At 38.5% G+C, this 17,571-nt stretch overlaps 1 protein-coding gene across 1 annotated transcript in view; it reads right to left on the bottom strand.

Annotated features, from left to right (window-relative positions):
* LOC127869622 (protocadherin Fat 4-like) overlaps window positions 1-17,571 on the bottom strand; it is a 74,488-nt gene that overhangs the window by 19,558 nt on the left and 37,359 nt on the right. Inside the window, exons 22-24 of the mRNA XM_052412279.1 lie at window positions 2,814-3,005; window positions 2,317-2,442; window positions 489-671 (exon numbers count right to left, since the gene is read on the bottom strand). Coding sequence (XP_052268239.1) covers window positions 489-671; window positions 2,317-2,442; window positions 2,814-3,005 — 501 coding nt within the window. The remainder of the gene's footprint in view (window positions 1-488; window positions 672-2,316; window positions 2,443-2,813; window positions 3,006-17,571) is intronic.

Genomic DNA, 17,571 nt, shown 5'->3' with positions numbered 1-17,571 from the left:
AAACTAAAATTTATTATTTTTGACCATGAAATGTAACCTTGTTCTTTCTATAACCAGCATTGGACTTGTCCACAACACACTCTGTGGTCAAGGTGAATATGATAATAAGTAATATTAAATACATCCAGGCATTAACCCTTTGCATGCTGGGAAATTTGTTGTCTGCTAAAATGTTGTCTGCTGAATTTCTAAAATCAGCATATTCTTCTATTTTTTTTTCAAAGAATACTAGCAGAATAGCAAACAGTTTGGATTGATCATCCTGATGAGACGCCACGTTCTGTGGCGTCTCATCTTGATCCAAACTGTTTGCAAAGGCCTTTAAAATTCAGTTCAAGCGCTGAAAGGGTTAAAAAGCAACAGAGTAGAAACAAGGTCTGGACAAAACAACCAAACCAAAATAAAGCACCAGTGCTAAATGCCTGCTTGGGGGTCATTAAAATAAAGAAATACAGATAACACATTTATAAGGTCAATAATAGACTCACATTGTCAGCATCAGTGGCTGAGATGGTTGCAACAATTTTTCCAGGCAGGTCCCGCAATTCAAGATTACTTCTGTATGGATTGGACGTGAACACTGGAGCATTAGCGTTCCTGATCATGGTGACTCTGATTGTGTAGGAAGCCATCAGGTCTGGCAGTTCAAAGTCATACACGACCACTGTCAGCTGTAAACACAAGCATTTATTTAATCAATAAAAAAGGCAAATTTGCCAGGATACTTAAACAAGAGCACCGCCTTGCGGGTGCAGATTGCTCATCTTTTCTTTTAAAAGGTGAAGGGACCTATCTAAATTTCAATCCCAAAGGAGGGAGGGGTGGAATGGAGAGAGTGTATAGTGTGGGGGTGTGGTCATTTATTACATTATCTTCCAAAAATGCAAAAAAAAAAGCCAAAAAATGTTTTAAAAAAAAATGTTGGGGGGGGGGGGCGGTATAGTGTGAGGGTGTGGTGGTAATTTATTAAACGATTTAAAAAAAATGGGGGGGGGGATTCGGGAGGGGGGGCGTGGGGGATGGTTTGGGTGGAGTCTATTGTGGTATGTCAGGTAAGTGTTGTTTTGTCAAAGTATCATTCAAATCTAATCATAAATAAAGAAGTTATGGAAATTTTAGCCAAATTTAATAATTTGACCTTGAGAGTCAAGGTCATTCAAAGGTCAAGGTAAAATTCAACTTGCCAGGTACAGTACCCTCATGATAGCATGAAAGTATTTGAAGTTTCAAAGCAATAGCCTTGATACTTTAGAAGTAAAGTGGATCTAAACACAAAATTTAACCATATATTCAAAGTCAAAAAAGGGCCATAAGTCCGTAAAAATGACAACCAGAGTTTAGCAACTTGTCCTTGACTGTCCCTTTATGATAGTTTGCGAGTGTTCCGAGTATGAAAGCAATATCTATGATACTTTAGGGGTAAAGTGGACCAAAACACAAAACTTAACCAAATTTTCAATTTTCTAAGTATAAAGGGCCCATAATTCCGCCAAAATGCCAGTAAAAGTTACATAACTTTGCCTGCACAGTCCCCTTATGATAGTTAGTAAGTGTTGCAAGTAGGAAAGCAATAGCCTTGATACTTTAGGAATAAAGTGGACCTAAACACAAAACTTAACCAAATTTTCAATTTTCTTAGAACAAAAGGGCACATAATTCTGTTGAAATGCCAGTCGGAGTTACATAACTTTGCCTGCAAAGTCCCCTTATGATAGTTAGTAAGTGTTGCAAGTATGAAAGCAATAGCTTTAACACTTAAGGAATAAAATGGACCTAAACACAAAACTTAACCAAAATTTTCAATTTTCTAAGTATAAAAAGGGCACATAATTCTGTCAAAATGCACGCCAGACACCGACACCGACGCCAAGGTGATGACAATAGCTCATAATTTTTTTTCAAAAAATAGATGAGCTTAAAAGAAACAATGTTAAATAGTTGAACTCTAGTTTTGCATGCATGGAAAATGTACACTTTTAGTAATTGTGTACACTTTTATCAGAAATGTTATCACTTAATATAATATTTTGAACTGCAATGTAGGAGAAGTTATTCTATATACCGGTAACCCATTGCCATTCCAATATGCATTTTGAATGTTTGCAGTCGGAGTCCCTAAGAAAAATCTCAACTAAATTAAAGACCTTTCTTAATAGATACAATTGTTGATGGCTTTATTTCCAACCCAAAGATTCTGATAAGCAGGGAAAAGCATAAAACCTGTACAGACTGCAATTAATTCGCAGGCTAAAGCCATTTTAACTTTGCTTCTGAGTGGGGAAGGGACACCACAGATTCAACAATCACAAAACCTACATTATATGCAGGAGCTTTATCCCTCATGAGGTTGCTGGCAACAGTGATGAATCCTTTCTCGATATCAACGATCTCAAACAGGCCGGGCGCTAAGCTCTCTCCGTACACCTGGTAGTGAAGAACACTCTAAAAGAAAGAAAAAAGAATCAGGGGTGACTCTTTCTACTTTTATTGTATTTTTCAATTGAAATAAGTATCTTCATAGTGAAAATCCAGTTAAGGTGGAAAAGTGACATCCCTGATTAGCCAGTGCGAACTTCACAGGTTAATTTGGCATGAAACTTTACACACTTGTATTTAACCTTTTTTCCCAAAGCACAGCTTACATAGTTTTTTTTTCAAATAAGATTGCTTCCAAAATTGGCTAAATATAACAAACAAATCTATTTAATGGCGTTGAGATTGTTCTTCAAAGTGGATAATGCTTTAATGCAATATTCAGTGTTGTTCAATCAAAACGAGCTGTTTTCATTGCGGTTTTTGCCATATACTCTTACCCCGGGCAAAAGGTCTGGATCTCGTGCGCCAATAACATATATACGTTCTCCAATCGGTCTTCGTTCATCAACAGTGATCTCCCTTTCAATGTTCAGAATGACTGGTCTCTGGTTACGCAACACCCTGACTGTCATCTGTTTGGTTGAGGTCTGCGTATCAAACTGGCGGTTATCCCTTGCCTCGATCAGGAACTAAAACACAGCATGAACCCAATTTAAGGCAATTGAAATTGAAACTTTACCAATACGGGTCTTGATCAGAAAATGAAACAAACATGTGAAAGGTATTTGAAGGCAATTTTAAATGGATTGATGCATGCCTCAATTAGAACTAAAACACAACATGTTACTGCTGCTTTCAAACAGTTGAAAATATATCAATATTGGCCTGGATTAGGAACTAAAACCCATCAAGTGCGCAGTTCAATAAGGACATTGATAACTGTTAAAAACAAATTGTTTAATTCATTTTTATTATTAAATACTTACCTGCTATCTCATGCTTCTCCTTTCCAAGAGGAATTAACTCATCCGGAATTTTAAATGGGAATCCGCCACCTCAATACCGTAATACAGGACAGGTTAAACATAGTGCAATGCAACCTACCCAAAAATCGGTAACCAACCCTAAATATTCTTTCAATATATATACAAAAATATTAATCGAATAGCGGGGTGGGAGGTGGGACTTACCGATAGCAGGTAAGTATTTAATAATTAAAATGAATTTTATTAAAAAAAATTGTTTTAATGTCATAAATACTGACCTGCTATCTCATATTGATTTTGCAGCTGCGGTGGGAAGGTTCGTATATATTTTCCCAACACAGAAGAACCCATAAACGGGGTGATCAGCTAATGATAGCAAAACGCTATTAAACAAGGGTTATCAAGTAATCTTCGTTAAAACGGTAAAACCTTTAACAAGGGTTATCAAGTAATCTTCGTTAAAACGGTTTTAATTATGACTTCTCGGACAAAGTAATATGTATATGTCGTAAAGAAGACACTACCGTTAGTAAAACCACAACACGCCCAAACATAATTATTATACAAATTGTATTGTTGGCACTTCAGAAAACGAAGATAAAAAGATGACAAAGGTGGTCGGATTCCTCCAGAAAACAGCTTAGACACGTCAAAAAGTGGGGTGTGATTAATATATGCCCACAAAACAGACAGAGCTCTTAATTCATGCAGTCAGATCCTAAAAAGGAATGAATCCTTAGATAGAGATAAGAGTAACTTTCTTAAGTCGAGGTCTAACCCCGAGAAATAGAAGCCGCAGACACATCCCCCCCTTTTTGGGAAACGAAGAGTGTCTTTTGAGAACCTCGAATGGACTTCCGACTAACACTGCTGAGATAGAACTTCAAAGCCCCGATTGCCCATAGAAGTCTATCCTAATCTTCATGACTACCAGTTTAAGAAAAACTTGGAAACTTGAAGGTTTTTTTTAAGGCCATATAGAGGACTTGATATTAAGCAAGGAATCCTGGCTGACACAACAAAGTGAAGACGACATTAGACCCAACTGGAATTGGTCGTATTCAACAGAAAAAGCATGAATTTTCCTTCTCCGTATGGTAAAAGCCATAATAAGAAGGAAAATCGTCTTAAAATTACAATGGAACTGTTAATAACCTGATGAAAAGGGTTCATAGGAAGCTCATTAAGCATCCCAATACATGTAACACAAGCCAAAACCGCTTAAGAAGGTAAAGGAACGAAAAACATAGTGTTGACGTTCCATAGCTTGGATCAGTTTCAAAATAGGTAAGACAGCACAGAGTTGTGATGACTTACACAAAACAAGGTATACGAAAGCATAATCTCTATCAATTGATGAAGAAAAGAACAAATTTCTTATCATCAAGAAAAAGATGAGAAAACTCTATGTATCTAGCTGAGTGATTAAGGTAATAACTATTCTCTCGAATACCCAGTCAAAAGGAATTTCCATAGAACCTTTATACAGTTCTGATGGAATTATCCTTGCACAAGTAACAAGGATGAAAACTCTAACAGAAAAACGTTCTTCTGTAGAGATAACTAAATAATGGCCAGACATGTAGTGGCACATGTTTGGATCAGTAAAAATATGTCTCTCTGAGATATATTTGACATGTGAAGAAGTTTCCTGAAAATAATTGTACAGGAGACTTAAAATGTCGTAGAACCATAATCCCATGGTTCATTAAGTATATTGCATGAAATTATGGCAAAAACTCAGTTATTCCAAAAACTCACCAAGAAGGCAAGATATTCCAGTTTATGTCCAGTGGACGAACGTATAACAATCTCACACCCTGCTGGATCGATTTCTGTGAACTGCATTAGTAGTGACGTAGTTCAGCATACCGGTATATACTGCGATCTACGATCGCATAACGCTCATTACTAGCGTTAGATGATAAACAACGTTCTTCGATATACTATTCATCAATTTTTGTACGCCATTGCAAAATCACTGCCGCGCATGCGCAATTACATTATTTGAACCAAACGGAAAAAAATATTTCGACAGAAAGAACTGCAAGACAAAACGTCCAACAGGGCGTTGAGACGACCTGGTATGAGTATTACGATAGAGAACATTTGTTGCTCTTACAAAGAACGAATAAGTTCCTGATTTCCAGATACAAGGAGTGATTATATGATCACTTCCGTGTCTGTAAGTAAACCACGACCGATGTGTGATAGTTGAAACCATCACAAAGGAAACAGCTAAAAAGATTTTTCGCTTTTCAAAATGTAGATGTGCAGGTGATATTCATTAGGATACCACATAATTGAGAAAATCAAGATACGTTGTTTTATGTGATCGTCCCTAACCTTCTATGCTCACATCTGTATAAGATGTAAGAAAAATTGTGGTAGAATAAACTATATTCTGGCCAAGATAATCTTCTAGTCTATACACCACTGAATAGTGGTAAATAATGACAAAAAGATGGAAATCTGTGTCATTGAATAATCCCGAGATTAATGCAATTAACTTAAAAATAAACCTGAAACGGACGTTAGAAAAGACGTCTCAGCAGAAAGACCGGTGACCGGACCGGTAAATACCGACCGGTGGCCGGAACCATTAGTCAAGGATGGTTGGGAAAAGAAATCACGGCAAGCCGAACTTTGCCACTCCCAACACACTTGAAAATTAGTAGAATAGGAAAGTGTTAAACGCTTATAAGTTTATGACCTATCTACAGTATATAGCCTCTTCTTGAACCAATAAAAGGCGCCTTTAAAATCCTGGAGAATACCGGTCGTGAAGTCATCGATTTGCAAAGTACGGCAATATGATTGACAGTGGTACCTCCGGAATCGGAGGTGTGATGGCAGAAAAAGGTGAAAACCCTAGGAGTAACCTTAAGGGGGTCCACCCTTGCCGGTAGAATGCTTGGAAGTCTTCAATTCTGACTTGATTAATCCATTTACTTCAAGACTCCTAACCGGGACGAATTCCGAAAGGAATACGACCAGTTATAGGAAGACGGCCTGTTATGGCCAGAAGTGTAATAGAAGAAGAACTTTAAGATGAGGTCCCTCCAGATCCTAGCATCTAAGATCTGAGTTCAATAGCTCCCAAGCCATCTACAAGACTGTAGCCGACATGCGGTCAATCTGATAGACAATCCTATGTATCAGAACTCTTGTTGATTCCAGTAGCTTGAAATTATGCACTGTCGTAAGAGCAATAGAAAAGCAGAAGTCGATACGCAACGTCGTCTTGCTAATCCTGCTAGCGTCACTTATGTGTCCCAAATGTTCCGTGACACTGACTGCAAAGTCTGTAGCCGACAGGTAAAGGCGGTTAAAACAATTCATCCTTAGGGCCTCGAACATAAATTAATAGAGGTCAAATAGTAATGTTCGACCGCAATGCTCGACTCCGAGCCCGCTTCAGCCGATCATCTTCAAGACCAGTAGTCTGCATGTAGCCGGTTGAGATAGAAGTAGAAATAACATATATATTTATTTCATAATCTTCTAGCATTAGTAGGTCATAACCAGCACCAGAATGGATAGCTGGTCAGGAAAATCAACCATAGACCAAGTCAGCGGAGATGATTTGGTAACCAACGGTCGCCAGTAGAACATTAGTATTGAAAAACACAAAATGTCATGTAGATTGTTGAATCCATAAAATATAGTATTCAATATAATCATAGCCAGGGGTATACAACTAGGTAATGTAGACGATACCCGTGATACTATAAAATTGACCGATGAAAACACAGAGGAATACCGGTGATTGGTAACTGGTGACCGAACCGGACCGGTCAATGACCGGTAACTGTAGCCAGGTGAACGGACCAGTCATAATATGACCAGTGAAGTAAACAGTTAAATACCGAAAAATGGTGGAATCCATATGGTCTGATGTCAATGTCAAGCACTGCTCGGAAAAGAAGATCGTGCCAAAAATCCAATCCGATGGAGATGAGACATCACTTAAGCAGACGACCAGAGGCAGAGGTCCAGATAAGATGCGTATTTGCGTAAAATACGCATGACAAAAAAGAAAATACGCATTACTTACAATTTTGTTGAGTACAAAAACTCCTGGCTAAATTCGGATTACGCATCGTGTGCAATTTCAATGCGTATTAGCTAGCCGTTTATACATGAATATAAGTTCATGTAATCATGACTGGTTCCCGTCATTGTGTCCACACCAGTAAAAACGTAGTGACATCACCATCTATGTACAGAATGTGGTTCCCGACCTAATTTACTCCTCAGTCAGAACGGTATCATTTCATTTTGGCCCACGATAAAGGCTGATGTTGACACAACGGACTCTCCGCTGCATTGTTGAGAATCGATATACGCTAATGGTGAAAACATTTGACATCACATTCGGAAAAAAAAACAAATCACCGAACTTCAAGCATATAAGTTTTGCTATCAGTTCATCTCTTGTATGGCACTATGGAAAACCCTTTTTCCTTCAAGCACTGCTAAAATGGCAGCCGAAATACACATATATAATAAACAAGTTTTACGGATACCACCCACTTACCATTCAGATAACGTGACTAAGCACATGTTTAAACTGATAGATATATAAAAATCCGGTTTGCAATCAATGAATCCACTAGAATCATTATGTAATGCGAAAACTTGCTGCTTGCTTGTTTTTCATATGACCGTCACGATCTGTGCCGCCCTGACCGGCAGTCCCTGTCCCGAAAGCGCTTTTCTTTTTGTGACATGTTCCCCAGCGTCTGCATGTGTTTGTGTTTTATTGTCATGTAAATAAAACAAAAGCTAATGGCGAGCCAGTTATAAATGGTCGATCTCTATTAAGTCGACATCGTCATTAGTAACACCAGAAAAAATTGTACGCCCTATTATTGACAGTATATTAAATAAAACATTAAAAAAAGTTATTGCTTTATTGTGTACAAAACAGCTTGTAATAGCAAGTTAACACTACACGTACAATTTATTATTAATTCTGGTCCTTTGAACATAAATACTCCCTTAAAATTATCGGATTTTGATTTTTACTCATCAATTAAAAAAATCATGAGTGAAATACCCCTGGGCTGAAAAAATTATCTGGAGCTCTGCAGACGACGAAGATTCATTCGATGACGAAGAAGAATATAAAGAATAATTCGATGATGATAACGAAGAAGAGGAGGAAAAATAATCCGCTGATGTCTAACGACTACTTATTCTGACCAGTGACCAGTGATCGGTGATATGACCGATGAATGGTGACCGATGTCTGGTGATCAGACCGGACCGGTATAATATAACTGCGTCAGAATGGAAATATCTGGTGCAGAAGAATGACCATCCACGAAGTCATCTGAATGTTAACCGGAAAACAACGGTAGATTATCAGTATTAATAGGCATAAAGTGTCCTTGTAGTCGTAGTGGAGAAATGAACGTCCTTGTAGTCGTAGTGGAGAAATGAACACCTTATCCCGAAGCCTGAAAATTAAACGAACTAGTGTTCGTATACAAATATGGCTCGGTGACTGCAACATGTGTGGATGCCATAAGAAAAACCATCACACGTGGAATCGAGACAGATATTCCTAAAGGAATAAAATAGAGAACGTCGATATGACCAGTAGGTTCATTAAAGCCGACGTTAGAAGTGGTAACATCCCATATAACTGCGATGCCGAAATATTGTTCGGCTAACGCTGGAAATATTGTCTCCTACAATATTGTCTCCGTGAGCGCTGATGTGATCGCTTACGAACGTATCAACGCCGAGAACTGCTCAATGAAGGAGAGGTATGTTCGATAACTATCCATTTGTGCTCACTGAAGTCCGATGATGTCTACGTGAAGGTTGACGATGTCCTCGTTTCCTGCGATGTCGAGATCTGTATCGGCTGCGCTGTCGAGATGTGGCTCGGCTGCGATGAGACCGAGATCTTTGACCGGTGGCAGGCCTAACTGATGACTGTTGACCGGACCGGTGACCGGACCAGACCGGTGATCAATGACCATACCGGTGACCGGCCCGGACCGGTGACATGACCGGACCAGTAACATGACCGGTGACTGGACCGGTGATCAATGACCGGACTGGTGACATGACCGGTGACCGGTGATCAATGACCGGACCGGACCGGTTACCGGTGACATGACCGGACCGGTGACATGACCGGTGACCGGCCGGTCATATCATGACCGAACCGGACCGGTGACCAGCCGGTTATATCATGACCCGACCGGCCGGTCAGACGTCGATCAATGCAGAGCCAAAGGTCCGTAATCAACCTCCCCGGTGATGTACCGGTCATATCATGACCAGTGTTGTCACCGGATAATGACCGTATGGCGGATGCCAAATGGTCCGTCATTGGTCGATGTCCTTGACCAATGCCATCGGACAAAGACCGACTGACGGGTGTCGCCATATGGTATGATGTTGACCGACTGTCTAAGAGTACGGTTGCCATCGTGCCCGATACCCGGTGATTGATGCTGCAACTTGTCATCCATGGTCTGCGAAGTCACCGGGTATTTATCCCTTCTTGTTTCTGCGACCAACATGTACCATCATGAAGTTGAATATATGAAAAACAAGAGCAAAACATATTCAACCATAAACTGATGACTGTTGACCGGACCGGACCGATGACCGGACCGGAACGGTGACCGGACCGGACCGGTGATCAATGACCTTACCGGTAGGGCTGTCACGATACGCCGTGAGCGTACCGCGGTATATCGTGGTACGGCAACACTGTATCGCGGTACGTACCGCGATATTTTACAGAATATGTATCTGTGAAGAAAACAGCAGAATAACAAGTTTTACAAACTTTATTAAACTCAATAATCAGAAAACACTGGTATCATAGTATGACTACAAACTGTAAAAGAAACTGCAATAAACTTGATAGAAGTAGTCATTGTTATAATGTTATTGTTCGCGTCTTTTTCTAAAATGTCCGCCATGTTGTTTACAATAGCTGTGACTACGATCTGTGTAAATCGAACGCTTCAAGAGCATGTTCAAAATGCGGAGTCAGCGGGCCCAGTATTGAAAATCCGTAGCGTTCTGACTCTTCCTCGACTTATTCAGAATCTTAAGATAACATGATTCGGAAGTGCCATGCTTTGAACGATCGATATACTAAAGAAAGAAAATAAGAAATAGAATAAACATCTTTTGGATAATTATGAACTTATTTGCAAAGGAAATCTGTCCCTAATTCCAAAAAAGGTACGGACCCATACATCGCCGTATTTTAAACGTGAAAGTTAAACATCTACAAGTGGAAGCGCTTGCTTGACCTGGATATTAACGGATTATTTATTTAGCCCTTTTGAACCGCTTCTACATTTTTTAAAACGATATCTATATCAAAATAATTATGTAATGTATTTATATCTGTGCTAATATAATAATATTTTTAAAAAAACCGGTGCGGCAACGCCGTACCGCGGTGCGATTTTTTTCACGACATGCACCGCGATATACCGGTATACCGGTGAATCGTGACAGCCCTACTTACCGGTGACCGGCCCGGACCGGTGACATGACCGGACCGGTTACATGACCGGTGACCGGACCGGCGATCAATGACCGGACCGGTGACATGACCAGTGACCGGTGATCAATGACCGGACCGGACCAGTTACCGGTGACATGACCGGACCGGTGACATGACCGGACCGGTGACATGACCGGTGACCGGCCGGTCATATCATGACCGAACCGGACCGGTGACCAGCCGGTCATGTCATGACCCGACCGGCCGGTCAGACGTCGATCAATGCAGAGCCAAAGATCCGTGATCAACGTCCCCGGTGATGTACCGGTCATATCATGACCAGTGTTGTCACCGGATAATGACCGTATGGCGGATGCCAAATGGTCCGGCATTGGTTGATGTCCTTGACCAATGACATTGGACAAAGACCGGCTGACGGGTGTCGCCATATGGTCTGATGTTGACCGACTGTCTAAGAGACTTAGCAAAGTACGGTTGCCATCGTGCCCGATGACCGGTGACTGATACTGCAATTTGTCATCCATGGTCTGCGAAGTCACCGGGTATTTATCCCCTCTTGTTTCTGCGACCAACATGTACCATCATGAAGTCGAATATATGAAAAACAAGAGCAAAACATATTCAAACATGAACTGGTCACAGACCAGATTATCATACGGCACATAAAATCATTATTTGACCATAATAAAAATTATAATTATACTGCCGTAGATCATAAATTAAACACAAGTTTAATTCAAAACAGATGAAAAATAAAATGACGATCAATTAGATTGTCATACGGAACGTTAAAATCATTATTGCACACAATGGCAAATGATAAACAATCTGTCAATAGAAGAACACGTTTTGCACGATCTCGTAACACATTAGAAGAACATGATTTGCACGTTCTAGCAATGTTTTAGAAGAGCATGTTTTGCACGTGGTCGTTCGCGCCTGAAAACACCCAGCATGGTAGAAATAAACCATTGTTCGATAAAAACAAGCATGGCTTACCTTAACAAATGAAACTAAATCCATTAAATCCACATAAATTAATCCGAATGAGAAATAAAAAGATAAAAAACACAATTTATCTATTCAAAACCCCAATCAACCAAGTGAAATAAATCGAAAAATAATTTTCATTTCAGAGCCGTAAAAGACACGTATACACCTGGTCGATCTGTTAAGAATATTGAGGGTTGGTTACCGATTTTTGGCTAGGTTGCATTGCACTATGTTGAACCTTGCCTGTATTACGTTGTGAGGTGGCGGATTCCCAGTTAAAATTCCGGATGAGTTAATTCCCCTTGGAAAGGAGAAGCATGAGATAGCAGGTCAGTATTTATGACATTTAAACACAGCATGAGCCCAATTTAAGGCAATTGAAACTTTACCAATACGGGCCTTGATCAGAAAATGAAACAAAAATGTGAAAGGTGTTTGAAGGCAATTTCAAATGGATTGATGCATGCCTCAATTAGGAACTAAAACACAACATGTAACTGGTGCTTTAAAGCAGTTGAAAATATATCAATATTGGCCTGGATTAGGAACTAAAACAAATTTTTATAGTAAAATTCATTGTAATAATTAAATACTTACCTGCTATCCCTAGCTATACCTTTTCAAAGAGTTTAGCTACTCCAGAAATCTTCAAGTGCCGGAATTCGGCCACCTCTCCTACTGAAACAGATCGGGTTAAGCATAGTACAATGTAACCTAACCGGAAATCAAGAACCGTAACTCATCCTAATTTTCAAATTAATTATGAAAATATTAAATGATGAGCGGGTTTGGGAGGTGGGACTAACCGTGATAGCAGGTTAGAATATAATTATAACAGTGAATTTCAATATAAAAATTTGTTAAAATATCATAAATAATTACCTGCTATCCCTAGCTGATTTTGTAGCTATGGTGGGAGGTTATCGTTATATTTTCCCATCACAGCAAAAACCATAATCAGGTTTTTCAGCCAGAAATAGTAGAAATGTGTCCTCATACAATCTTCGTTAGTACAGTATTGTACTAAGTTTCTGAATCGGACCAGTAAATTACGCCATGGAAGAAACTCCTGTTTGATCAACCACAAAAGGACTGGACATATATAAATTGTCCTGATGACACTCAAGAGAACGAAGATAGAATGAGGAAAAGGTGGTCGGATTCCTACAGAAAGCAACTTGAAGCACTTCAGAAAGTAGAACATTATTAATATACGCCCACGAAGCCGAAAGAGCTTTAAATTCATGCGATCTAATCTTAAAAAGGGATAAATCTCTAGATGATAGAAATGAATACGCCTTCTTAATAGTCGAGGCTACCCAACGATAATTCGAAGCCTCAGACACATCCCCCCCTTTTAATGGAATGAAAAGTCTCTTACGAGAACCTCGAATAAACTTTACCCTTAAGATAGAATTAAACGTCCTGACTGGACAAAAAAAATCTATCATTATCATCTTCATGTCCACAAATATTAGAAAGATTTGGAACTTTGAAGGATTATAAGCCATAAAGGGGAGTTGATTTAAAGCAATGAATCCTGGCTAACATAACAAATTTACAGATACAAATGGTAAAGACCATAATAAGACGACAACAGTCTTAAATATATATTGGGACTGTTAATAAACCCGATAAAACAAATAAGACGACAACAGTCTTAAATATATATTGGGACTGTTAATAAACCCGATAAAACAAAGATTTATAGGAAGCTCATTAAGCAACCCAATAACACAAGCCAAACCTATTAAGAAGGTAAATGAACGAAAAACATAAGGTTGACGTTTCATAGCTTGGATCAGTATAAAAATGCCTCTGTGAGATATGAAATTGACCTGTGAAGAAGTTTCCTGAAAATAATTGTACAGGAGACTTTAAAAAGGTCCTAAAACCCTAATCCCATGGTTCATTAATTAGTTTCCATGAAATTATGACAAAAAACGCACAAAGAAGGCAAGATATTTCCAGTTATGTCAAGTGGACGAATGTATAACAATCGCACACCCAGCTGGATCGATTTATGTGAAATGCATTATTGACGTTGTTCAGTATTCCACTGCGATCTACGATCGCATTACGCTTATTATCAGCGTTCGATGATAAACAACGTTCTACTTTGCGTATATATTCACGTTATTGTAAAAATATTGCCGCGCATGCGCAATTTATATTTCATTAAATCCAACGGAAAGTAATTCGACTGAAAAAAACTGCGAGACAAAACGTCCATCAGGACGTTGAGACGACCTGATATGTGTAAGACGATAGAGAATTTTTTTTTTTTGGCAAAGAATGAAAAAGTTCCTGGTTACCAGACACAAAGCACAGGGTCCAGTAAAAAAAATTAAAAAAAATTGTTTATGTAAGAAAAAGGAAAAGGGCACCAACGCAATTCAACTACAGGGCATGCATTATAACGCACTGCTAAACAGTTCATATGTTTATCACCAAAAACTCTGCACATATTTACAGCAAAATAAATTATCTCTCAATCGGTATCAGTGTCATTCGATTCGACGCAGTATTAAACTGTCCACAGGGCCTCAAACACGAGAAATTGTCCAAAATTCGGTCGATGTAGCTAAGCCTGTCCACTTGTGCTTACACTGGAGGAGTCCTGTTGGGCACGTAATAAGCGATTCGCCGATAAATTGTCTATAGCTCCATATAAAACACATCCAAGAAACACTGTCCACGTCAATAACTTGCTCGGTCGCCGAATATTAACCAAGAAATCAACTCGTTTTCACACACAATAATTCTACACGTCAAAAGTCGCCATTTGCCGGCTTGGAATCCCACACTGCGCAGATATTGGAACGCGTTATTTGATTGGTTGAAATTGTAAAAAGTTAAAAGGTAAGATAACAATTGAGATATAACTCAAAATGTTTAAACTTTTGCAAAAAGTTAAATCCTATATTATTAGAAAACGATTTAAATATGAAAACGATTTTTGCCATCACTTAAACTGTGTTGTTTGATATAAACATGGAAAGGGAACCAGCACAGCGTCCCTTGCAGGGAAACATCAGAGTAATAATAGCGGCAAGATTGAAAATTTTGACAGACCTCAAAATGAGTCTTGTAACCTGGTAATGTGAACTTAACAATTTGTCCTTCCCATATTGATTATTTAACCAATTGCCCATGATATAACGTCTTTTCACACCTTTGCGAACAGAGTAGACTCATATCAGGCAATACTGTGCCAAGTGCGGTTTAAGTCAATGCAATACTTAAGCAAAGTGCTGTTAAATTTATATGCAAAACTGAGCTACATGATGTTAAATTTTATGCAAAACTGAGCCAAGTGATGTTAAATTTCTATGAAATACTGAGCTAAGTGATTTATATGCAAAACTGAGCTAAGTGATGTTAAATTCCAATGCAACACTAAGTGCTGTGAACTTAACAAAACTTAGCAATGAATTGTTCGACCTTACGATAATATTAAGTAAGGCTGAACTAACCTATGCCTACCATGCAGAATGATTTTGTTATGTCAGTGACTCTAGTTCATTGCTGTATCATCGTTTTGACAATGTTTCAGCATGGCATTTTTCTACTAATAGTCACTCTACACTGCCTGTAGGAGCTTGCCTGGTCAGGGTCTAGTCAGTTTGTACAGCATGCCCACTCTTTCAAAAGTGGTTATCTGTACCCATTAGGTTTTCAAAATGTGGGAACAGAACTAATAAGATGTGTATGTGACCCCCCCCCCATATAATTGACCTTTGACCTTGTAGGATGACCTTGATCTTTCACCACTCACTATGTGCAGCTCCATGAGATACACATGCATGCCAAATATCAAGTTGCTATCTTTAATATTGCAAAAGTTATGGCCAATGTTAAAGTTTGACACAAACCATCAAACAAACAGACAGGGCAAAAACAAAATGAAATGTAACAAGAGCTGTCACCATAGGATGACTTATGCCCCCTCTAAACGCTTGATAGAAGTTATGAGTTTTTCTCTAAACCTAAACGCAGATTTCGAAACCTTGACGCGGACCCTAAGTTCAAGGTCAAGGTCAAAGGGGTAAAAATTTGTGTGCTTATGGAAAGGCCTTGTCCATATACACATGCATACCAAATATAAAGGTTATATCTCAAGGGACATGGAAGTTATGAGCATTTTTCAAAACCTAAATGCAGATTTCGAAACCTAAACGCGGACCCGAAGTTCAAGGTCAAGGTCACAGGGGTAACATTTGTGTGTGTATGGAAGTTATGAGCATTTTTCGAAACCTAAACACAAAGTGTGATGGAAAGACGGACGGACAGACAGACGGACAGTCCGATGACTATATTCCCCCTTTTCTTCGAAAGGGGGCATAAAAATGTGGGTACTTAAGATTTATTTGCTAAAAATGACTTTATAACATAATATTTATAACATAATATGTGGTAAAATACTTAACTAAACACATGAGAATGATTAATCATAATATTTTGGTAGAATTTGCAGCACACAAATTTAAATTAGCTCTATTATATTGCAGATAGCAATGTAGATCTTGTTTTTTATACACCATAAGAAAACCCAGTGACAAAAGAAGAAATAGCTCATTATGAGCATTTTTTTCTTTTGTCTCTAGGCTTCCAAATGCCATCAGCCGCAAGATGCGAAAATGCTTCTGCAGGGAGTAAAAAGTTAAACATCATTTATTGTCAGGTCTACATAAATATGATAATTCAAATGGAATGTTACTTAAAAAATATCCAATAATAATAAACATGTAAATCCTATGTTATTACTTATGATATCAATCATTCTAATGAGAACCACCAATATAGGATTAAACTCTTTTCCAAACGACACATTTTGGACTGTCCAAAATTTAAAGAAGTTGCAGACGACAATTAAAATTATAATGGAATATGAAGAAATAGCTTTGGAAGGGTAGATAGCATTGTGATAAATGGAGAAATTGTTCAATATGAGCAATTCCTCATTTGTTCACAATGATTTCTAGAGTTGTCAGCACCAAACCCGTAAAATCCCGTTATCGTGTGGTAATAGCTTAAACAAAGAATAACAAAAGTTATAAAACAAAAACCCTTTTAACTAAATGGTGTATTTATATTATTATTATCTACTGATGGTATTTTGCACTCGGCAGGAGATGACTTTAAAATTATACTGAGACAAAAGAAAAATTGCTTTTGCAACTTACTTATAATGTCAAACATGAGCAATGTATTATTTTGTCAAAATGTTGATGTATTCCTTATTTCCCAAAGAGTTAAATCTTGTTATTGTTATGTAATGGGTCAAACAAATGACAATATTATTCACATTCTGGACAACAGAACTTTCTGTTTACTTTTGTGTAATACTTCCATTTTGTTAAACTAGATAACCCACAACACCGTCGATGGTACCACTTGTTACATATATCACAAGCTATCCATTCTTCATTTTCAGTGTAGGCTTTACCACATTTGTAACATGACTCCTCTTTCTCCTCCTCCCTTTCCTCATCAACATCATCATTCTCTGGTGGTTTATCAGTTTTTTCCTGACTTGCAGCTTTTTTAGTCTTTTTCACTGCTGTTTGTGTTTTTAAAGACTTCTTTTTACAAGACACTCCAGATGAACCTGGCTGTTCTGAAGAAGCCAACGCGCCTAGAAAAGTATGATCTGAATGTGTTGAAGCTGATCTTTTTTTTGAAGACACTCCAGATGTGCCGGGCTGTTCTGTAGTAGTAATAGAAATAGGGTTGAGACTTTTGGTTTGTTTGAAATGTGTA

This window comes from Dreissena polymorpha, chromosome 2 (assembly GCF_020536995.1).
Source record: "Dreissena polymorpha isolate Duluth1 chromosome 2, UMN_Dpol_1.0, whole genome shotgun sequence".
NCBI lineage: Eukaryota > Metazoa > Mollusca > Bivalvia > Myida > Dreissenidae > Dreissena > Dreissena polymorpha.
This window is presented reverse-complemented; position numbering and strand designations above follow the sequence as displayed.